The following is a 25,006-nucleotide window of genomic DNA, read 5'->3' as shown; positions in this document are numbered from 1 at the left end:
CCGAGCCCGCGTGCAGATATATACAGGAGCCTTTGTGAGGATAGGGGGGCCGGGTTGGAGGTGTGCTTCTCTGATGTACGCTCGCAAAGAAATTTCCCTCTATAGGTAGCAGGTTTAGTAGCACAATGGCTGGTTACCGGTATAAGCGTTGCATGCTCAGAGTTGGTTTGTCGTTGTAGCTGTTCTGCAAATCTTCTCTAGCCTAGGTCTGACTGTGAGGCTCAGCGTGGCAGAGCGTGCCTGGGGTTGTTTAGACCATTTGTTCTCTAAGTAGGCACTAGAGACTTCACATGTGGCTACCAGGCAAATATTTAACTTTTGTAACCGTTGTGTCTGGAGGAGCTGTGGCCACTGCTAATTTTCTGCATGTGTGACCACAGCAAAAGTTGAAAGAGTGCATGAGTCCCTAAGCTCAAAAGGCTTTCATTTACAGAGATCTGATCCAATTTCATAACCCCATTCATGCATATAATTGTATGTAGCTATTGTTCTTTTGTTTGGCTTTTTCTTTATATTGGTAAATATAAAGCTTGGCTTTGTGCTGATGCTTGGTCTGCACTAATGTTCACTTTATGGTGGCAGGCATGCAATGCTGACAGATTCAAATTATGCCTTAAGTATGCACGCAAGTTGCATCTACCTAATTAGAGCAAATGAGAAATAAACTGATTTCATGGTGTGAACAGAAGGTAGTTGTGCTAATTTACTAGTTTCTAAGCTGGCCTGCTTAAACTGTTGAATGACTAAAGCTTTGTCTACAATATGGTAATCCTCGGTGGCAGAACAGGCTAGGGAAAAAGCAGGGGCTTTACTCAACATGAAGATAAAAGGTACCTTCCCGCTGCATCACATCAGCTCCATTTGCAATATATTGATTTCATCTACTTAAGTAATTTCGTCACCGTGTAGCTTCACATGCTTGTTGAAAAGCATTGTTCTGAAATATTTTTAATTTTGTCTGTTGTTTTTATGTCTGTTGAAGTATTTAGGTTTCATTCATCCTAATTGACAAATAACTGATGATAGCATTGACTCTTAAGTACTAACAGCAAGAAAGTACGAAGTTACCTAAAAAGAACTTTGATGTTTGCTAACTGCTATAGCTAGTGATAGAACGTTATTTACCAGAAGAGTGCTTAGTTCTCAACTTGGATGGTTTTTAAAATGATTTTTAAATATCTGCAGCTCATGTTGCATTGTCACTATCAAACCAAGCTCTATCGTGAGTGGCTAGCTTAGGCTATAATTCAGTTCATTTGCATTTTATGTCATCTTAAGTGGTTGATTTTTGCAATTAAAAAGATAAACTGCCACTGTATTATTTTTTCTGTCTGTTCTAGATACTATTCTTCCGAAGTTCAACATTGACTTTGTTGTAGCTCTGCTGAGGCAAGAAAATGCTAAAGACATCTGTGTCATCCAGCTACCTCCAGAAATAAAATACTGTAATTATTTTATAATTGTGAGTGGATCTTCAACGCGACATCTCCATGCAATGGCACACTACATGCTAAAAATGGTAAGGCAGTTCCTGCTGCACTCTCTGGGTTCTGGGGAATGGTTTTAAAATGTTGTGAAAGGAATTTCCCCAGGATTGGTTGTATTGGGGTGTACCAGGCAAGGTGAAACTGATTATCCTTATGTCTTTTAGCCCCGAATACGTGTAGCAGCTAACTGGACTTTTTTCCTCTAGCAGTACTAAAAATGTAGAGAATACATTTTAAAAACAGAATTCTCTGTGTTTAGAACAGTGATGACATGAGCAGAGTTTAGTGGCTAGAACAAGAGTGATGTGAAATGGTGATGACAACCCGTGTCCACTTTTGTCTTCTGTCCAGCAAGCTTCATGGCTATTCCCACTCATTCAAAATAGCTTAATTTGACTATTCTCAAACCCTAATCCCTAAAACTTCCAGGTTCTCAGATATATCATAAGGCTGGAAAAAAGACGGGATTTTATGAGGCACAAGATCCCCTCATGGGCTTACTAAAGCAGACTGCTAGTTAATAGTCACCATACTGTGCATGTACAGGAGGAAAGGAGCAGCAGCCATCCTTGCAGAGAAATCTTGCAATGTTTGGCTTTGGTGGAATGTGAGCGTTTCAGTACAAAAATAGAAGTCAGAATAAAACCACAGGTAGAGCTTAGGAATATGGACCAGACTTGGAGAGGGAGAAGCTTCATGGCCAGAAAAGAGCCAGCTGAGTGTTACAAAGCACAGTGTGAGGAATATCACTAGCCCCCATCTTGTATCAGCTGTCTGTACTCTTAACCTGTAACTTGCTTTCTCTTCACATGCTTTCTTTCCCTTCCTGACCCCATTTTCCTTTGGCTCTTGGTTTTACTTTTTTCCTTCCAGACCCATTGGTTTCAACTGTGAGACAAGAGGGGGGAGATGGTATTGCTTGTCAGTGCCTTTTTGAGTGGGTGAGAGGAGTTTACTGTGTTCACTGCAGGAACTGATGCATCTTTGCAAACTAAAATTTTGCCTGAAGCTCAAAGTTGTAGTGTGACTTGAATACACTAAATTTGAGTGCTTAATATGTACTCTATTATTTGCATATCTTGCTGGTCTTAAATCGGCAGCTCTCCATCTCCCCCAGACCAAGAGAGATCACCCATCCTGCAAAAAACATGCATATGCTACAACTGGCTGCTCCCTCTGGTGGCTATAAGAGCAGCTCTTTTGCAAGGGCAGAGCCTCTGGGGACATGTGCTGTCCATCCTGAGAAACCAGGAAGCCTGGCCAAGTAAGCAGGGAGTGGCTGAGCTTACCTGGTATTGAAAGTTTTCTAGGCAAAAAGTAAGCTGAAGCTTAAGCTGAAGCTCAAGATGTGAAGAGCGGGTGCTTAGGTGTGCTGTGAGGCAGCTGTCTAGTTTTACCATTACAGTATCTAAAATGTTATGGTAGTGCATGATTTACACTAAAATGCAGAGGTGCATGAGGTCTTCCTGCTTCCTTCTTCCATTAGTTTGTAAATGGCAGTCTTATTATTGCTTACCCCTTCCCACATGGTTTCATGTTAGAGGAAGGAAGGAACACTTGGCTTTGTTATAATCTGTTCAATATTACACAGCCTTTAAAGACAAAGCTGAAGGCAACTTGTAGTGGAGGTCAGCCTTTCCAACCTCAGTTACACAGCTGATGGCAGTGTATGCTGGGCTCTTTAGTATTTTAAGCAGACTTTCAGAAAGTCTTTGACAATCACCAGCTTTTGAGGATATCTCACAAGCTATCTTACAGAAAGGAAGGTAGAACTAGTTCTGAATACATTTTGAAAGTTCTCCATTCTAGTTTGCAAACTGTGGCCATTGTCCGGCAGCTCAGGTTATGTGGGAACAACCAGGACCGGTTACATTTTGTTGTAATTGCTTTTCCTGCGAAGTAGGACAACCTGTTACTTTGTATTTTGTGTTTCATGGCAGAAATGGCTGTTAAGAGCCATCCAGTTCACTCTCTGGTTCCTTGTGGCCTTGTGCTGAAATAAATGTTGTTTGTGGTTTTGTGTTTGGTGGTTTTTTTTTTCAAATTTCAGATTGAAAAAGGCTTCCATATTATTTTTTTGATTGGTTGCTTCAACTAGAAACAAGGTAGAAATTTGAATAAAGGAGCTCTGTGAAGATGCAGCTGACTTCATTTTTTTTTTTTCTTTTAATTGATGCTTTTTGTAAAGAAATGAGTAGGTTATAGCCAGATCCAAAAGAGACAGTACTTAAGCCTCTAGCTGTCAAATTTCTTCAGCTCTGGTGGCTGCTTAGGTGCTTTATGTATCAGGTGGGGAGAGTTTACATCAGGCTGGCATCTACAAAAGCTACCATGTTGTATAGGGAACCAACTACCTTGCCCTGGCTGAGCTTTTGCAGTCCAGCTTCAAGCTACCCTCACCCCTCTCTCACAGTGCTTCACAGCTTGGAAACCTGTGTTCCAGTCATGTTTTCCCCCCATCTTGCAACGAATGTTGAGAGCGTACTCTCAAGAGGCAGCCAATGTAAAAGAACAATGAAAGGTATCTGAAAGGAAATAAAATTTAGTGGTAATGGCAGTTAAAGGGAACCTATAACTGATAGACTAAGCAATTCAATTCAGTGTTCATCTTGAGAAAAAATGGACACCTATAAAATTCATGGATAACCGTATGGGAATTTTGAGCATTTGAATTCCAGATTTGATACTAAATCCCATTGAGAAATCTGTACTTACTTTCTACTGCTACAAGCATATTTTTTTTTTTTTGCGCAGACCCCAGGACCAACACTGAATAATTTAACCCCTTTCAGATTTAAAACAGCTCTAGACAGCTCAGCAAAGTCCAGCTTATCTGTTAGGTTTGGGTGCTTTTAAATAAATGCAAAGTATTTCATTTTCTGCCATTGCCTCTCCCTCAGTACAAGCATCACAAAGAAGAAAGCGATCCTCATACTCAGATTGAAGGGCAAGAGACGGATGACTGGCTGTGCATTGATTTTGGTAAATATTTGTGAATCTGACAAATACGAAGTTCTGCATGAGCTCTTTGTTGAAGGAAGCATCTCACTGTGAACCCTGGTTGCTGTGGAGAGTTCACAACACTCTGCTGTTTTGGAATTCCAGTTGTTGCTTGAGCTTATTGAGATACTAAATAAATTTTCACTAAAGATCATTGGCACCAAGAAGAACGTAGTAGCTACTCTTCAGTGGCTAAAACAGGTCTTAATAAATCGAAGATAACAGAAGTGGAAAGAGAAAAGCTACTCCAGTCAATTTTCTCAGGTTTTTATAATCCCTGTCTGGGGGAGTGGGGACTCTTTGTATGCTGCCTGAGTAGTGAACTTTTGAATGGACTTTTCCATCTTCCAGATCATAGCATGACATGGGGTAAAACCTCAGTCCTAAGAAATGGAGTTTAATTCTTTATCCTATAAGCGCAAAACTTTCTACACAAATATAAGAGACTGTGCATTCAGAAAGCATTTCTCCTTCACTGCTAGCTCTAGACCCTCACCCTCTAACTTTGTTTTGGCTTACAAGAGAGTGTGCATGGGCGAGGAGCACTGCAGCCAATGCTGTGAAGCCTTTGTTGCTTTACTGTCAGTGGTTTTGATAGTTATAACTGAAAAACGATACTGAAATTTAAAGGCACAACTAGAAAAAAAATTACATTAAAAGTACACTGGAATTAACATTCTCTGTTTGCACAGAATTAATGAAAACTTGTAAGAGAAAACTTATTATGTCAAAGTTTGGAAAATTACTTGGCTGTAGCTGAATGTTGTTGGTAATACAGGAAAGCTGAAAGTCCATCTGTAACCTTAGGGAGGGGACTCTTGCACCCTAGAAGTCATAACTTCTTTGGTCTGGAGTCTTGTGGTAGTCTTTTAATTTAAATCAGAGTATTGTCCCTCTCATTCTCCTGGCTGTAGTCTTGGAGTCTTTTGAAGGACTGACCAATTCCTAGCCCTGTTCAAGAACTGGAATCAGCAACTTAAGAGGAGACCTCCGTCAGCTGACCTGTTATATCTGGCCAGAATGGGGGTAGAAGACTTGAACTCATTGTGCAACTGGAATTGTAGTAGCGCTTTACTGTTAATGTTAATTCATTGTGAATTTGTCTTCTGTGCAGGTAGCATAGTGATGCATTTCATGCTGCCAGAGACAAGAGAGGTTTATGAATTGGAGAAGCTGTGGACTCTCGGTTCCTACGATGACCAATTGGCACAGATGACTGCAGAGTCACTGCCACAAGACTTTATATTTGGACTGACTCCTAACAGCAGTGATCATCTTGAAGCAAGAACTTAGTGCAGCTGCTGAGTGGAAAGAGACATGAGTGTGCCTTCACAGTTCTGAGAGATAAACAGTCTTGATTACCAACTTAACAGCCACTACAGTTGAGTGGTACAAAACTGTATTTATCAGATGTGCCTAGGTAATGTTCTGAACAAGCTACAAAAATGATCAGGATCATAGAATCATTAAGGTTGGAAAAGACCCTTAAGATTGAGTCCAACCATAACATATCAAAGAAGGATTCCTATCATTAGGGAGCTTCCTGGGGGAGCCACTGTCTCAATGGAGTTTGCAGTGAGTAGGGCAAAGACAGCTGCTTAAGCTGCATACCCTAACACTCACATCCAGCCTCTACAGTAATTGTTTTTCTAGTGTCTTTGAAAGACCGGCCTGTAGCGGCAATGCAAAAAGAAGAGTTGAGTGCTGCAGGGAAAAACTAGGTGAGGCTTTGTATATTAAGCCATCTGCTTCTGGTCACAGTGAAGCAAGTAATGTGCTGACTTGAAGGAGAATACAGGCTGGTGTTACTGAGCACATAAAAGCCATGAGCAGCAGTGGCAAGTAAATGTGTCAAGTTAACAGAACAGTGAGTCAGTTTTTCAGCCAAGGCCATTCTGGTTTTAATAAAAAAAAAAACCAAAACAATCACCCTGAAGAGCTTCAATTCTTTGTCTTCACATTAAAACATTCAGCTCATTCGAAGTGTGCAGTTGGCCCCTCACCTAATTTTCTTCTCACCTTGTTTCTAGAAAAGGACACCGAGGCAACAGGCTATGGCAGTGTAAGCCTTCAGCTCCTTTCCAGGGGGTGAAAGTAGTTCTAAAGGAAGCCCTCAGTCACTGAGCATTACTTGCTGCTAATGGACTGTTCAGCACTTTCAGAAGTCATTGCGCAGTGCATTTTTAGTCTGACTGCTGCATGGTCTAATAACCAGTTAGAAGAGCTTCAAGATGGTAACAAAACTGTAAACCAAGATGCCTTTCTCCACTACAGGATGGGGGTTTCATCATTAGATCAGGCACTCTTCCTCCTGGAGAAGCCTGCTCTGCTGTACATCAGGAAGCAGGAACACTTAGGACAATCACCTTTTTCCCCTCATAGCCCCACAAACTACTTGAAGCTCTGTCAACATCTCCTCCCTGAAAAGCAGCTGCTGTTTGTAGTGTTGAAGGAACATGACCTTGGTTTTTGCTCATGTGGTCGTGTTGTTTAGGGGGTAAGAGATGTGTGTGGTTGGGTTTTTTTTGTTTTCATTTTGTTTGGGTTTTTTCTTTTAAAAAGAAAAAGCTTTCTCCTTTGCTTCAGACATGTTTTCTTGTTGTGCCTAGCCTCTGTTCTTTCCAGAATAACTGCCCCTGAGTTCACCTGCTCTTTGATACGAGGCAGCAAATAGTTCTGCAAATTAAGCAAGGAGCATTTATTAAATGTAGTTAAACTATGCAGATAAAACATCTTTGCCCACAAAATAAAGGTAGTGGTGGTAAATCTGACTGCAAAAAAAGGTTTTTCAGAATACTTCATGATACTTGGCAATAAGTAATCCACATGGGGGAAAGATAACCTTGGCTGTCTTACAGAGTGATGGGTTCTAAATCAGGCATTTCTTCCTAGGAGGGATACGTAGGAGTAACTTTGGATCATTCCCTGAAACTATTTGCCTTTTACTGCTGCAGATATGTAATCCTAGATGAATAGGGGCAGATTCAGCAAACATTACACCATTATACAAACCCTGATTTAGTAACCAGAACCACATACAGTATCCTGTCTCAAAGAGCGCAATAACAAAAGGAGCGCCCAGGAAAGAACAGTAAGAGATAGGGAACAGCTTCCACATGAACAGGCTAGGACTCTTAGACTGGAAAGGGGTAAAAGTCTAAGACAAGACAAAAAAAGAAAAAAATCTGAGCCCACAAAACCCATTAAAATAGATGAAAAAGCATAACTGAATTTACTGCAAAAGCACATTGTAAAAAGGAGTTATATGGAGCATCTACTGGCTGCTGTTAAGTCAGAACTGCCAGCTCAGGAAAAGAACTTCCTCATCCCCTGTTTAACAGAAGGAGTTGTAGCCTGTGCTGAGCTGCTGCAGTGCCCCAGCCAGGTGACCTGCCTGACCTGGCCATGGGACCTGGGAATTTACAAAGACAGTCTGAACCATCAGGACTGTGCAACAGTAAACCCTGCTTGGAAGACAAAAATTTGGGAATGGTTCAGTTCTACCGATCAGGTGAATTCTGTATAAAGTAAAAATACTGAGCAGCTTACCCAATAAGTCTGCAGATTCATCCTGTACAGAGGCATGTGCAGGTTTGGCTCTGTGCAGGATCCACTGATGATGGGATGACCAGGGGAGACAATTGTCAAGGTGACACTTGTGTCATCGTTTCACCAATTTCCTGCACTGCATTTGAGTAACTTTGTTACCAAGCAGAGTTTGCGTTCATCAGTTGAGCTAACGTCTTTGTTACAGCCCAGCTTGAGCGCTTACTCCACAATTTTTCACGTTCATTTAAAAATCCTATGCCCTGGTAGCATGTGGAGACCACGCCATCCTGCACAGCATACATGCTTCATTAATGGAAACTAATACAGAGAGCGCATGCCTTTGAAATTACAGCTTAGGAATAAAAGCTTTGGAAGGTTAGAAGCAAATAAAAGCATCATGATTAAGCAAATGCTTAACACAGTCAGGGGCTTGGCTGTCACAAATGCACCAGCGATACAGAGGAAGGCTGAACTTCGTATGTTGCTCAAATGGCAGGGATGCCAGTTCTGAGAAGATGGCTCAGTACTGGCACGAAAAATGAGCCAAGAGTTGCCTGCGACATGCAATACCCTATACAGTGTCTTCTACAGACATTATTTCTTCAGTTCCCTCTTTCTGCTGGTTGGTCCCAGTAAATGGGCTGTGAAGACAAGTGGGAGGGTGCAAGAGTTTGGACCAAGTTTGGTGTCCCACTCCTCTTTAAAAGATATAGAATTACATTATTCATGACAGTCCTTCGTTCCCCAACCTCTCCCTCTCACTCCAAAGCGTTCAAGTTAAGCATCTAGTCTCATTTCTATTCCAAATAATGTTAACAAGGATCTAAATGGAGAGGCAATACCACCTCACTGGCAACTGGTGCGCTTCTGGGGGGTGGTGGTGGGAGCGAGATACCAGCTGCCTTCGCGTTTGCTCGCTCGTGTGGCTGGTTCTGCCTATCCAAGCTTCTAGGGCCATGCTCATTACACAGCTTCATCACACTGACAGCACCAAAGTAAAGACTAGGTAAAAAGCAACCAAAAAAAAAAAAAATTTACAGTTCAGATCTTGCTTCAAACCTGTTAAAGATACCTGCGTGTTCGCCCTGGGCCAAGACTGTTGAATACACATAGAATCATAGAATGTTTAGGGTTGGAAGGGACCACTAGTGGTCATCTAGTCCAACCCCCCTGCAGTGAGCAGGGACACTGCTGACTAGATCAGATTGCTCAGAGCCCCATCCAACCTGGCCTTGAATGTCCCCAGGGAGGGGGCCTCCACTACCTCTCTGGGCAACCTGTTCCAGTGTTTTACCACCCTCATTGTAAAAAATTTCTTCCTTACCTCTAGCCTGAACCTACCCTGTTCTAGTTTAAAACCATTTCCCCTTGTCCTAACACAGCTGGCCCTACTAAAAAGACGTTCCCCATCTTTCCTGTAGGCCCCCTTTAGGTACTGGAAGGCCGCAATCAGGTCTCCCCGTAGCCTTCTTTTCTCCAGACTGAACAAGCCCAACTCTCTCAGCCTGTCCTCATAGGAGAGGTGCTCCAGCCCCCGGATCATTTTTGTAGCCCTCCTCTGGACCCGTTCCAACAGTTCCATGTCCGTCTTGTGCTGAGGGCTCCAGAGCTGGACACATCCCTTCCACAGCAAATCAGCCTAAATGGTCCGGGTAAGACTGAAACCATGAACTACGGGTTGTGCTACAGACTGTACAGCGTTGTTATATGAGAGGGAGATGAATGATAAGCCACAGGGATCACTGCCTGTAGTGCCAAGGCTGTAACTGGGCTGCTGGATGGCCTAGCAGCTATGGAATACACGTGGCTGACTCTTGCATCCTTATCCAGTTATCATTACAGAGAACCAGCTTGATCAAAGCACCACAAGTACTTAACAACCGTCTGTCCCTATGCCTCATTAGTTTAAAAAAACACCACACAACTTTATCTGATGATAGGAGTTAAACTCTTTATTCCATTCAGAGGCATCTGGTAAGTGGAGCTGCATTGGGGGGCACATTACAGATGAAAAATGATCCATACTTTGTGGATATTGAAATCATTTACAGTATTTACTTTCTAGCTATTCCCAAATACTCCAAATTACCAAGTCTCAATTGAAAAGAAAAAACATGATTTACCATACTAAGTCTAGAAATTTAAGAGAGATGACAGTATTTAAATCAGCAGATGTAAATGCAGCGCCTATTTGTAAAGTAATTTTTATGGAAAATAATGAAGTCAAATCCTTCTCAAATGTTAAGAAAGGAATGTCAGACTGACTTAAGCCTCAACAAAAATTAAAATGCTATGACTTTTCATACTTCAGTAATTTTAAATTCATTGTAAGAAAAAAAAATTATCCTAAAGGCTAGATGAAGGTCACTGTCAAAAAAGGAAAAGAAACTCATTTTTCTTTGCTAAAACTACAACATAAGTTTGTGGTTTTTAAACCAATTAGTAAAGAAGAGATGCAGGAAAAACACTTCAGACCATTTTCAAAATTATCTAATCTGTACAACAATGATCTTTGGGAAAATTATCTAGTCTATGTAGTAATGCCTCTATTTCAACATGAAACTAAGAGGTAGATAACAAAATGATGAAACAAATGTTTTTGCTCGTTGTGCCCCTCAAATCAGTGCAGCATGGTGATTCTGATCATCTCATGCACAAAAAACATCACAAAAAAAGGTTCAGAGGTAATAGCATGGCTCTGTCGACCACACACATACAGGCGCGCACGCGCACACACACACACACAGCAGTCTTTATGCACCATGTGTTGCCACATTTTTTTTTTTTTTCTTAAACTGAGGTAGACTGAAGTTTATTGTAGAAACTTGAATGTGTCACTATTACCACAATCATCATTCAAATTACATTCGGAAATTAAAAAATTTGGTAACTTTCCTGTTATCCCTGCCTTTTGACATTTTTTTTTTCTTCTCTAATGGTTGGTTGCAGAACGTGCATAAATCCTGCTGCATCTATTATAAGCCAGGCTAGAGAGGTTGTCGGGTTTGTTTTTTTCCTTGTAATAGTTTTTTAAACCTTCAAAGTGGCTTAGTGTGGCCCATAACAGCGGCTGGATATGTAAACTTAGCCTTTCATTATCTTTCAATGTGATCAAACACTGTTTGACCTTCCCCCATCGTGGTAACTGAAAGCAGTATGATGCGATCTGCAGACAGCAGAGACCCTCGTGGCCTCCAATATGCTCTAGCAGATCAAGTGTTCTATCAAACTGAAGATGAAGCTTGCTCTTTGAACAAAATGGCAAAGTCCAAATGGGCTGCAAATGGTTAAATGTAGCATTATTAGGTAGTGATGGTCAAAGGCACAAAGGGTTCATGCATTCAATCAAGTAGCACAAAAAAAAAATTCAGCCTCTTGCAGCCTTCTAAATTTTTCCCCCAACCCCAGCCTCTTGCCATCACTTCCTTGTCCTGTTCCCAAAAAAGTACCGTCACAAACTTTTTCATCCCATCTTAAAAGAAAACTAAACGGCATTGCTGCTATCAGAATGTTGGCATCATTCACTATCTTTTGAACATTCACTGAATTTTTTTTTTTAAACAAATGATGGTGTTGAAGCCCTCAGAAAATCTGAGGCTATGTTTTTTTTAACCACCTTACTCCCATCAGCCAGCAGCTAGAAGTGCTCTACTATATTTTTTCCCCGATAAGTCTGTAGTACTCCTGGCTGGTGGCTGATCAAATTTTAATTTTTTTTAAAAAAATAAAATGCTCAAGAACTATTAGCTTTATAAAGTATACAAAATACCAAAAAAAAAGCAAAAAAGGAACAATTTCTCATTGAGGTACTAAATGCCTGAGGTAGTTTAGTAAAATGCATATTTATCTTTTTATGCCCTGGCCAACACCATTCAACACTTCCCTTAGGTTATTCATGGCAGTGTTATGTAAAAATGCAACCAAATTATTTTTAAAAAATGCCACTTGTTTCAACATTGGGAGTAACACTTAAACTCTTGTCAATACCCTTGCTCTAACCCTTGCCCACCCACAATCCCACCCTCCAAATGTGTTTCTTCTTTTACAACTGGACCTGTAAGAGCAATGCCTTTTCTTTTTTTTTTGTTTTTTTTTGTTTGTTTTTCTTTTCTTTTTTTTTTTAAACCAGTGAACTCAGAAGAGAAAGCTTCATTAAACCAAGTTCTAAAATTGTTGGGGAATAATAAGAACAATAAAAAAGACTAACGAGTTTATGTTAAATTGTGAGAATAGAACAAAAGGGAAGTGAAGGGGTCCTTATTTTAAAGCTGGGTTTCAAAAGTTTGAGAGAGCCTAAAGAATACATTCTCAGAGACAGCGTTCAACGGTTGCCTGGTCCTCGAACAGGTGATTGGCTTGGTGGATCTTCTGCATATAACTTCAACAGGTGCTCACCACCCGTCTCTCTGTCGCACAGTCTGTCTTTGGTCTGGCATCTGTCTCTGATGGGCCATTTCCTAAACCTTTATTTTCGTCTCGGCTGAGGCTGTCCGCTTTGCAATGTTTTTTGCTGTTGCTGCTGCCTTCTTACCTGAGCCAGTATTTCCTGAATTTTTCTCTGAGCAAGCTGAAGGACAAAGAAGAAACAATCCATCATGATGCCGTGCCGCTGTGACTGCCTATAGATGCTACTACTGGGATATTTAGAAAATCTGGAATAACTAAATTCCTAGTACTGACAAGATTACTCATTAGTTAAATACACTTGGGTTAATAATTTTTAATTTTTCTTCTTTTTCTACCTACCACAGCTACTCGCATGGTCAGTTTTCACATTTGTAATACAGAAAGCATGAGCATAGGGAGATGACTACCAACATTAAGATTATTGAAGCTACAGGCAACTTTCATTTTACCTCTGTGGAGATAGTAATGTTTTATAAGAACCATTGTTTTACACTTGGGTTAACAGGTTTTTTTGGTTTTTTTTTTTTTGGTTTTTTTTTTTTTTTATACACCAGGGAATCCAGAAAGTCAGACTTACAGGACTTGCCAGCCCTGCCATCTCCTTTCTGAACTACAAGTCACCTGTAGCAAAGTATCAAAAGGAATTGGGCTGAACTAAGAGTTAAGTGAGGGGAGGAATTTTATGATCCTTTTCTTTATGATATTAAATCAACAGATTGGGCGACGTGGACAAATTGCAGATATACGTGCAGTTCTTGCCAGGTACTATGAGATGGCTTGCACCTCACTTCCATCTGAATTTCAGTCCAACCACAACTTGGGTTTCCTTTTGCTTTGGAAGTTTTAGCAGTGCCAAAGCCTACATATATTGGTAGGAGAATTTAAGAAGGTTGTTTTATGTCTGTAAAAGTGCAATATTGTCATAAATGTCTCACAAGCATGAAGAAATTTTATCACAGCAAGACAATTAGAGGACCCTGGCAAGCAGTGCTTTCTGTATCCTGAGTAAGTCTTCCATCCCTTGGCTCTGCACATGGATATAAAAGACAGACCATGGAAACATTAAGGTAATATAGGAATTCATTCCAGTCCTCCTACCTGGCATGCATAGAAATGACCAGTTATTTTCACAACCACCTGATCATTTTCATCAGGTGTCTGGTCACGAGGGACTACAACTTCTGCACTTGTCAAGTTTTGAAGCTCATTTACCTATAAATAGATAGTAGCAGTCAGAAAATCTTAAACAAATAGCCCACAACCACCAAACCTCAAAGATACTGCTGACCACAGAAACACCATCCTCTAAGTTACATTTAAATAACGAAACCCACTAGCAGAATGCATCTTTGTGCAGCAGTGTACACTTTGCAAGATGAGCCTCTTGTGTATCTAACAAATTAGCAGCAAGTTCTCTAGGTTCGTAGAAGTGTTTTAAAGACCAAATACAACACAAAGGAGGTGTTAAATAGACAGCTTAAAAAAAAGCAAATAGGTGCCACAGTGTTTACAGCTGAGTTTACAAGTTTAAGGTCAGAAAACTCATACAATGTATAATGTAGGGAGGAAAAAAAGGTCAAAGTATTTATACATTTTTTCCTTGAAAAACCTCCACAAGATGGAGAACTCCAAACAGAACAATGAGACACATCCAAATTATTTTCAGCTTGCATAAAGTTGAGGAAAGGTTAGAGTCTTTGTCCTGTTTACACTCATTTTATTTGAGAAATGCATAGTATTATTTAATCAAAAATGCTTTAGATGAACAACTTTTCAGGGATGATCATCCCTAAACTTCTTACCACTGCAAGTAATAAGAGAGGCCATGTTGCCCCCAACACTTAACTTCAACACCCCCTTGCACTCAAGGATGGAGACCCAAGACTGAACCATTTCTTTGCAAATATCATCTAGCTTCTGACTTAGAGCCATGTAAAAATACCTTTTCAGGATTAAAAAAAAAAATCTCAGTGATGTTATTTTATGCAACAAACTGAGCCTAAGAAATGCCATCAATTAAATTGAAGAAAAAAAAATTTTGTTTTGTAATACTGAGGTCTGAACAAGTCTTAATTTCCTACCACTTATTTAGAAATTACACTTTCATTCAGTTTTGGCCAGAAATGTCACCTTTGAACACATTGGATTTGATTTTTATTAAATGAGATTAGTGAAATCTTTTTGCAAAATCTGGCGTAAGCTAAGGTTCACAGAAGCAGGTCTTGAGTGGGAATGTATTCATTCTAAATGGAAGAACTAAATTTCTGTTGATAAAAGCCCTGCAGCTATAACTGGGACTATCAATTTCTGTTAGACTTTTTTTTTTTTTAATGTAATAAAGCATTCTGTGAGATTGGCTTCTCCTGACTCCACGCTAGAAGACAGGAAAGCTTAACAAGTAGAGCTAAGAAAACGGCACCTGCTTTAACGTACCTTCAAAGGATTAGCTATTAGTTAGCTAAACGTTTATGCCTCATACATATATACATACACTGAAATAAGAAACACAACTGAACACCACTAAAAGTTTAATTTTGCTACTTACTGTTTTGCCTCCTTTACCAATAACTCTACCAGCAGCATAGGATGGCACTTTTATATGAGCCTCAAGTTTCACTTCTTCTTTAGGTCCAAAGAAATTTTCTTCCTTGAGTTTTCCATAGATTCTCCCTTGAGCCTGCAGAAATGCTTTTTCAGTTAGAAAGTGTGCTTATTGAAATCTGGTTAACTTCAAGAAATTCCCACAGAAAGGAGAAATCTCAGCACACAACCCTGACAAAATGTTTTCCCCAACAAATACAGTAACTATTTTTCTAAAAGAAGCCTTTGCACCAGACTAGGAAGCACCCCCGTCCAACTTTAAAGACTGCATGGCAAACCAGGGAATGATGGAGCAATTTAACAGAGACCACTATTATTCTGCTTTTCAGGAGAAATATTGCTTTTAAAAGAAACTATTGCATCTCTGTAGAGGTAAAGAGTGGTGGAGAGAAGAACTGTGGCTGAAGCATTTTTTATTACACCCAGAAGCACAGAACGCAATTAATTGGCTCAGAAACCCAGAAAACAATTCTTTTAAGGATGCTAAAGGGGGGGGGGGGGAATCACCCTCCCATCCCCATCCCAAAAAAGTAATGGGATAAAGACTCCAATTAGAGCAAACAGCTTACTTCTACAACCCATTACAAGATATCATTTAAAAATAAATAAATCAGCTTGCTCAGTTTTCTAAAGTGAAAAATCAAACTGCCTGGATCTAAATAGCACCATGGGAACAGTATTACTCCGACCAGCACACACTTCCCTTTTCTGGGGAAGGCACAAGTGCCAGGTAGCAAGAAGAACGTCCACTGAGACTAAGCTCATGAATCTTGCTGATTTTTAAACCACATTTATTTCCTTATTCCCTGCCATTCATCACTGAATTCTTGAGAAATGGTACCCAGTTCTTCTACTCTGCATCTCCTAGAGGCATCAAAAGAACATTTCTATTGAGATGCTGAAGAGAGATGCTCTGTGAAGACTATAAACATAGGACCACAAAGCCTTTCCAGTTCAGATTCTTTATCACCTTCTTTAAATCACAATCCCCAGCCCTATCACTGCATACATGCTAAATCCAACCATCTCACAGGCCACCACTGCAACGGAATATGAAAAGTCCAAAAAGATTGTGTCATGGTATTATTCTAAATAGCTTATTTTATCTTATTTCTAGCTCATGTCCTAAAAGCCTACTTAAGTTCATGCTACTCTAGAATGGGCGAGATGAAAAACAATGTGACCTTGGAGCTGAAAGTACTCTGTATTTGGGGTAAGTCAGACTCCACCCGAAGAGTATGGAAAAATCTGTAGCACATGGCTTTGACCTAGGTGGGGATACTGCAGGTTGTGGGACCCTGTCACAGAGGACAAAAGCTATCATCTTTCCAGTGAGACAAAAGCCTACACAAAAAAGCCCTACAAAAACTCAGTACAACTACCACATTCTGGCACCATCCTGCTCCAGGAAAACACTCCAGAAGGGTTTGCCAAGAGCAGATAAAATACTACTCCCAGACATCATCTTGAGCTGGAGATTTTGAATCTGTTTCCAGATTTGTTAGAGACAGACAGTAGCCAGCATAGCCCTTCTTATTTTGATAGCAATGCTTTTCAGGTGCATAACATCTTGACACAGGTTGCAGGGCTCAGTGGGAGAGGTACAATAGAAAAAAAGAATGCATTACTGTTGAATTATAAAGCAAGGTGGGATATTGACTTTTTAGAAGATAGTGGATCTATTTCCAACACCCCAAATCTTTCAGCTCCTGAAAAAGTCTTTGAGGAAAGGAAACCACCTAACTGGGCGGCAGCTCCTCCACAGTGAAACAGTGGCTGAAATATCTTGTCTACATGAGATTCCACTTCACTTGCATGTGTCCCAGATGCAAGGCAACATGATCATCTCTGAATATTGGTGTCACAGGTATGCCTAAACTCTAGGGAGCACTGCAGCAGAGGCTGTAAACAGTGGCATATTCTCTTCCCCTTGCCTTGCTAATAAATAGCCCTGCATACCACAACATCCTCAGGCTACTGCAGCTGAGGAAGAAAGGGGTGCAGCCACTGCAGCTACCACAGACATGAATCACAGACAGCAGAACACAATGTAGTGGGGAAAGGATGCCAAACTCACAGGCTCTGGGGTGATGCTGCCGCTCCAAGAGCTGGTTACTCATCTGAGCAGCAGCTATTCCCTCTTCAAGTTGTTGTGCACCCAGATTACATTCTTGGTGCCTAACAAGCAATAGCTTATGCTCAAAGATAGAGATGGCCCTTCTTAAACAGAGCTTAAGGACCACTTCAATGAAGCTTGGCCCTGACTGTAAGGCATGCTTCAGGTTAATCATGGTGACAACAGAAAGAACTGAACTCTGCCTCTGCCCATCTCAGACAGAAGGGCATTGCTCAAAGAGTAGTGAAAGACTACAAGGACTAGAGCTGAAGGAAATCCCCAAGGGATAACCCCTCTCCTCCCTTCACAAGACCAGCATACTCAGAAGAATCAGCTGTGCTAGTACATCAATCCCTCTTTGCAAGCAGAAGCCCAAGTGTAGAGAAGTGACTGATTGATGTGTTTTTAACCAACATACAGGGTTCAGGAAAGGGAGACTTTCCTCCTTGCATGATCCAGGTTGGGAAGAAGAACTGGCAAAAGAACTCTTTGGAACTTGAAGTCTATCTTAGGGAGGAAATGTGAGGACAAGCCTTTGCCTACATGAAAAGTTCAGATAAAGGACATCCAAATCTACTCTGGCCTGCTACTGCTTGAGGGTGACTTCACTGATATCTGATGGAAAGAAACGGTAGCCAGAATCTGACCTGATCCCAGATCACAACAGCACCCCATACGTTTACATGGTTTAGTGGTGGGGTGGCATGGTTAGGTTAAAGGTTGGACTCGATGATCTCAAAGGTCTTTTCCAACCAAAGTGATTCTATGATTCTATGTGGAACATGCCATGTGGCCAAGCCCATAGGCACACAGAAAACCTCAAGGAGGCAGAGCTTCTAAATTATGCTTCACCTTCAATAGCTTCTCAAATGTACATGGTAACTGAGCAATAATCCCAAATGCATCTAGTTCGCTATTGCCACTGCAAAATACCTGCCCTGTTATTTCTCCAAAACTCCTAAAGGCATTAATGAAACTGATTCTAGATATGCCTGAAGTTTGTGCACCTCCTTCTTGCAAGATGCCCTGAAGCAAAAATACAAAGAATAAAAAAAAATAAAAATACAAGAACAGGCAAGAGAATAATGCCAGGACATGAACTCTTAAGAGACTTTCTACCTGCTCTGGGCCTCATCTGCGATGAGGCCAGGCTGCTGCACTGAGCTGTCTGCATCACTCCTAACGTGGTCAACTCCTTTTGGGGTAACTAGATTTATCCCTTGGCACTTAAGGCAGAAGGCCACTCCAGAACTCAATTTGAACACAAATGGGATAATCAGGTTGAGTATCTCCTTGTAGTTGTAGTGGAAATACAATTAGAAATCTTGCATTTATCTGTAGAGCTACCCAAAAAGCATTTTCCATTAGGCAGGCAACAGTAACCTGGGAAGGCTCAGTCCCTCATCTTGTCAGCTTTGTTATTTCAATTAAACACACTGAACTGTTGCATGTATTAAGACAAACTAGAAAGTCTGAATTATTTCGCTTGTAGATGAAAGGGTAAATTAGGAATGCAACATGACCATCTTTTCATGCTAGACTTGCTTCTAACTTCCATGAAACACCCACCAGTTTTCAGGTGACCAGAACATGGCCTCTGATAGCACTGTATCACTCATACTCATGAGATACCTTTTGGCAAACGGAAAGCAAAAATCAAAGTGTTTACTAAAATTCTAAATAAAACAGTGCTTGGAACCAAGTGTTTTGTTTTCAGTATTGTCCCTTACAGTCCAAAGGCCACTACAGACTGACAAGTTTTTGTATGTTGTACCTTAAACTGAGCTTCTGGAGGTCCAGTGATGATAACCATTCTCAGCTTGGCATCTGGTCCTTCAGCAGGGGCAATCTGGAATGGATAAACATAGCCTTTGGTAGCTGCTTTTTGAAGGAATAGTTTAAAGCCACCTCCTCCCCATTTCAGTCTCACATTCTGTTCAAGAGTGAAGAATTATTTGTTACAGCAGCATCATTACACTTCAGTCATGACAGGTTTGTTCTCTTTAAAGTGCATTAATTAGCTATAATGAAATATGGAGAAATTGGCTAAACCATAAGCAAATTTACTTCTGAAAATTAAAGGCATAGCTACTCATCCACATATTGCAAAATCCCACAAGCCATTTTCATGTGGCTATGAGTGATGTAAGACATGTAGCCTTCAAAAAGACAAGTATGGTTAATAGACCAAGATTCTCATCCCTACCCACTAACTTAAACAGTCTTTCTAACAAGTTTTGGTCATTAGCAAAAGTTTGTGTCCGTCCCCCTGAGAACAGAAGACCACTTTACTGTTGTAACTAATCAGATCCAAAACATTCCTCTATACTGGACAATGAGTTCGCAGTTTCCAAGGGGTTTGTATCTACAGACATTTATTTGTGTGACCCAAATAGAAATTAAGCTCCACCAGAGCTGAGACAGAGACGCCTGTAGGGTCTTTAGCAGTTCATGTCACCACAAAAGTAAGATTTCTGTGGGTGTTGTTCCCAGACTCCAATGGCATTAAGTAATTCAAACTAGCCTCTGACATTCTGGATGAATCTTTTGTTTATCACAACTGACATTTCCATTGTCGCATCTAGTGTTACATAGCCGCTGTTGAATGGGCAATATATTAAACACTACAGGATTTCATCTTAGCTGTTGGCATAGGGATGTTATTCATATTTAACAGCTGTAGTTTATTTCAGACAAATTACCAGCCACCATGCATCATTTTCACTAAAGAATTTTGCTAACCAAAGTTTATATAATTATTCATATTGTACCCCAAGATGGAGAAGACGTTACGTACTAGTTATCTGGTTTGCATATTTATTTTTTGTACGATTTCTGCATTCCAATTGGCTATATCTAAAAATACACATTCATTTTACAGCAGTACATTTACATGACATGATGTTGTGGTAAGGACAAGCACAAACTAAATCCATTCACTCTTTGTAACAAGAATTTTAGAGGGGCAAAATTTCAAGGCACATTTGGAGGCAGCTGACTGAACAGAGCTCAGCCTGGTAATTGTCATACATGTAAAATGGACATTGTAGTTTGCCTCTCAGTCACCTCATGTTTTCTTAGTGCCTTTATTGAAATTTTAGGAAAAATGTTTTCCATCAAGCCTTCACTACATCTTACATGTGTCTAAGTGTTCTGGGACGTTTCTTGCTTTGCTTTTATCTTAGAATGTCCTGTTCTCAGCAGCTGGAGTAAAACACGGCTGAGGGCTGCGAAAGAAACATGTACCGACTAACATTTCGATTTCTGAAAGGGCAACCTAAGAGACTTCAGTGTGAATTTTGTCTGTCTGCTCTTGGAATGAGAAGTCATACAAATACAAATAGCATCCAAATGGTGATTTTTTAGCTTCTGAGAGAAACAGTTTTACATTCCTAACCAGAGAAACAACTGGTCTTCCATACATCAGGTCACAAGCTGACAACTTCATACACCCAAAACCTGTAACACTCATCCCAACTCCTTCAGAGACAGGAAGGGCTACTCAGAATAATTCATATCCAAGGAGATGCCAATGGTTCTCAACAGATCCCAGCACTGTCGTACAGGGTGGGCAGCAGACAGCCCAGAAATCTGTCTGGCTCCTTTGCTGATTAATTCAGTCTTCTGGAGCCCCACACTGAGCCTACATTACCAAGCAATGACCCCCAGCTCAAGGACACAACCTGAGCTTATCAACAGCCATGTGCACCTCTGAAGTGATGGGCTGGACACTGCAGCCTTATGCAGGGCTCCTGTGCATCTGCAGTTTTAGTCTAACTTTGTGGCTGACTAGTTTCATCAGATCTACAAAGCTCAGCAGGAGCACAAAGATGCACGTGGATGCAAAACATTTTCATCTGTAACAATCTACAGCACAACTCAAAACAAGTTCAGACCGTCATGCACAAAGACTTACTTCCTCCACAAAATACAGTTACTACAGTTTGGCAAGTTAAAAGTTACTCAGGCAGCACTCCCTCCAACTCTTAGCTAAAAGCACAGATTCCTTGATGATTCACAATTTATTATTTTGCTCAGAAGTTATGATAAAAGGCAGGTGGTCGACATGAAGGAAGTTAAGAGGTTTTGATTAAGTTATTACTCACTGTCATATTTATCACTACTTCCACACAGAAGCAAGCATGCTGCTCCATATTGTTCTGTCACATTACAGATGAAGTTATATTTTTAATTGATAAGCACACATGCAACTTCCTAATTTAGCAAACATACCCTGTATCTGTACAGTTCTGTTAAGATCTAACCCTATTTCCACAAAAATCTTCTTTATTTTATTCCTACTGAAGGAGCAAAAGACTCAGAGCCTTAACAAACTTAACTGAATTTCAATTAATACAGATATGTTAAACGCATCGGGTAGAGAGGTGCCAGCCAGTAGAGGAAGCCTGAGGCCACTGTTAGCCAGATGCGTGAGAAACATGGGAAACTCCCTTTCCACTAAACTGTTTTCCAAGGACCAGCTAAAAAACTAGTTTGGACGGGTTCTTGGAGGTCCAGGTTATTTCACATTTCTCTCTCCACCTAGCAGTACCTTCCATGTACCACTTAATCCTTAGATACAAACTACAGGAATGGAGGGAGAAAGAGGAAATACATGTGATATATCACACCTCCATGCAAGGTAGATTTGATAAAGAAAAAATCAACACCTCTCACTTTCTTCTATTCCATCTTTTTCCCCTAAAATATGGTTATTAATGCTCTACTAACGTAAACCATCTGGGTACTATAAGAACTATTTAACATACTGCTCGATAGAGGCTGGAATTGGGCAATGTGCCCGTTGGTTGATTGGCCAGTAAATGGATCAGCATTCTTCAAACCACACACAAGACTCATTCATCAGGGTTCTCCAATTATTTTCCTCTTCACACTTAGATGAAGACCCGCCAAGCCAAGCCCAGCCTCACTGGCTTCACCAAGCTCAGCTCAACATAGCCAGCTCCTGCCCCTTACCTTTGGCAGGTCCCTGCCATAGCACTCACTAAACAGGCCACATCTCCTGAGCAAAGAGAGAACTGAGAAGAAAACATTTGCTTCACCTGTGCAGGAAAACGTCAATCTAGCAGCACGTAACAGAGCTACACACTGTACTTACTTTTTACTTCTTTTTTAATTTAGGCCCAAACATTATATTTATGACACAGAATAGCAGAACTGGCTATTTACAAGAAAAAAGCTCAAGCATCTAGAGAAGATACTTGTGGTCACAACAGCATTAGTAGCAGAAACCCAAGGCCTTCCTACAACTGCAACTGGTACTAACCCCTGTACATAGCCAAGGAGGATTTCACCAAATTGACTAAAATTCAAACTTAGGCTTCCCTTCGGTCAACCTCCGCAAACCATCTTGTTCTTAGCTACATTGAGGCAGTCAACACACAAACAGCTGGATGTTAAAGCTGAGGTAAACGTGACATTAAAAGAACTGACCAGCCCCCAGAGCTTGGAGTACATGGGTGATTTTAAAACACAAACGCTTCAGCATGAAGCCATTTCAGCTTGACAGCCCAGACCGATCCATCTGGAACAGAGCAAGAGCGGCCACAGACTTCACCTGTGCTGCTGTTTTTAGAAGGGGAATTTACCTCACCAATTTTCACTTTACCAAAAAGCAAGAAGAAAGCCTTTAAGCACTGACTCATTAAGACTTAAGTCTGTTTCTAAGAAATCGAGACCACCAAAGTAGTTTTCTTTGCAGCTTATATTTCACACCTCAGGAGACGTTTGAAAACATGCTTCTAATTATCTTGTCTCAAGGAAGATTAAAAGATGATTTATAAACAAATGTACCATTTATCACATCACATTCTAAGCACAGAGTGGGGGAGGACATTCACGAAAACACGGCTTGTGCAAACTTGCTGAAAGTGTCATGTAGAACAGACAGAAAGTTAGTCAGTGTAATAATACCTTAATAGATGCGCCTGCAAAACGAGAAAGTTGTTTGATGTGCTGTCCCTGCTTGCCAATAATAGCTCCAACTGCCAAGGCTGGGATGAACAGATGAACAGTCTCAGACTCGGGCTGTTGCTGTGGGGAAGAAGGAAATATGCAGTGAATGTTTTTGAACATTACGAATCAGACTGACAGGAAAACGGGTACGGAACAGGCATGCATGGAAATGAGGGGGAAATCTTATGATGCCCTATGATGTCTGAATATTAAGGGTCTGGCTTTTTCTGGGAATCACAAAATTCACAGAACATGAAAGAACAGTTCGAGCCAAAAGAGGATTCTTTCATCTTTTATAAAATGCTTGCAATTTTAATGCTTAGAGTTTTAAAAAACAATTGAGGTGTTGCTTCTTTGCGAGGCTTTGTTTCTTACCTGTCACTGTTTGGATTCTCTTCCACATGCAAGACTCTGAAGATGAGGCTGCTACAGGCAGAGGGGCTACATCCTGCGCGGGCAAACTCTTTCTAGTTTTCCTAGTTATTTTTTTTAATTTTAGATTGTGCTGAGCGCGGCACAAAAAGCCTCAGTTACATATATGCTACAATTTCCTTTGTGTGGGAGTGATCTGGAATGATAGCCAGCTTGAAAACTGCCAGCGATTCCTCCTGTGTAACATTATGCAACAGTTGGAGCCTTGGCAGCAAGCCTCAAGCAGGCTAGTAAATTAAACGCCAGATTAGGCGTTCCTGAAAGCCAGAGGACCCTAGCATCGCACCCACTGGACACCAGGCACCACTGCAGCCTCCTATTGCTTTCAAGCAGACGCCCCAGCTGGAGAGCGCAGCATAACGCTTGAGGTCCTCTCTATGTGCTGCATAGCGATGATCGAACCGCGGGGTTACAGACGCCACTATAAAGCCATAACTACACTTTACTGGCCTCAGAAGAGCTCATCTCAGACTAACGGAGCACCACCAAGTACCCACTATGCCACCATACCATTAATCCATCCTCTTGCATCAGGATTACTTCTCAAAAGCATTTCGTAAAAGCTCTTCTTTGAACTCAGAGGTAGTACTTAAGACCCCAACACTTTAAAGCATTTCTTCCTCTATGTAGCACCCGTACGTATTTTCAAAATTTTTTTGCTCATCCTCAACAAAACAAAGGCACAAGCCCTTTTCCCACAGAGGTATTTGAAGACAACGCAGCCATCCTCATCCTCACTTTCTCGGTGCCCACCATGCAGACCAGCCCGAGCACCAAGCAGAGCACGGGAGACCAACCGTGCTCATTTAGCTTTGCTCACTTGTATGTTTTAGTAGGAATACAGACCCACATACAGAAGCTTACCGAAGCAGCTTTTCCTGGAGTATTTTCAGAAAAATATATGCTATATGCAGCACAAAGCAAAAAGCAGCTGCAAACCTAAAGAGCTATCTCCACTTATTTTTAAATTTCAGTAACTTCTTTCAAGAGGAAGCAAAGTCCGAGTACATTAACTGTAAAAAAATCAGAAAAAAATGCTTGTTTCCAAGTTTTACCACTTTATTTTTGGTAAACACAAGTCAACTGTAACCTCAGGGGAAACAGATTCCAGGCACAGCTCCATGTACCAGGTGAAGAAACCCCAAAATAGGATATTGAGAATAGAAACACACTCTGCCAGCTGCTTTAGGTGATCACAACAGTTGCACGATTTACCCTGTTTTCACACATACAAGGCATCAGCATTCACAGTCAGTTTATGGCGGTTTAAGCCCACATTTTCTCTGGACACAGGTTGCAGCCCTCCACACCCAGTCTCCCCACTGCCCTGCGTGCTTTGTGGCCAGCAGGACTGAAGATCCAGCTGATTTTTAAAGGCAGGCAGTGGGTCCCTGATCTGAATAACCAGAACATCACAACAAGCGGCAATCCGGGAACA

The 25,006-nt window shown here is 40.9% G+C and overlaps 2 protein-coding genes across 2 annotated transcripts in view; one reads left to right on the top strand and one right to left on the bottom strand.

The window, feature by feature from the left end:
- Positions 1-1,336: 1,336 nt before the first annotated feature.
- MALSU1 (mitochondrial assembly of ribosomal large subunit 1) lies at positions 1,337-8,573 on the top strand (the record flags this gene model as incomplete). Its single annotated transcript, XM_009638612.2, has 3 exons — positions 1,337-1,519; positions 4,388-4,469; positions 5,602-8,573. Coding segments are annotated over 3 exons (444 nt in total), but the record flags the coding sequence as incomplete, so codon positions are not given.
- Positions 8,574-12,164: 3,591 nt separating this feature from the next.
- The window catches only part of IGF2BP3 (insulin like growth factor 2 mRNA binding protein 3), a 118,768-nt gene continuing 105,926 nt past the window's right edge, over positions 12,165-25,006 (bottom strand). The window contains exons 11-15 of the mRNA XM_009638673.2: positions 23,095-23,214; positions 18,935-19,009; positions 14,989-15,120; positions 13,542-13,655; positions 12,165-12,603 (exon numbers count right to left, since the gene is read on the bottom strand). Coding sequence (XP_009636968.1) covers positions 12,502-12,603; positions 13,542-13,655; positions 14,989-15,120; positions 18,935-19,009; positions 23,095-23,214 — 543 coding nt within the window. The 3' untranslated portion in view covers positions 12,165-12,501. The remainder of the gene's footprint in view (positions 12,604-13,541; positions 13,656-14,988; positions 15,121-18,934; positions 19,010-23,094; positions 23,215-25,006) is intronic.

The sequence above is a fragment of the Egretta garzetta genome, unplaced genomic scaffold (assembly GCF_000687185.1).
Source record: "Egretta garzetta isolate BGI_Z169 unplaced genomic scaffold, ASM68718v1 scaffold94, whole genome shotgun sequence".
Classification (NCBI taxonomy): Eukaryota; Metazoa; Chordata; class Aves; order Pelecaniformes; family Ardeidae; genus Egretta; species Egretta garzetta.
Note: the sequence above shows the minus strand (reverse complement) of the source record. Positions and strands in the feature narration are given on the sequence as shown.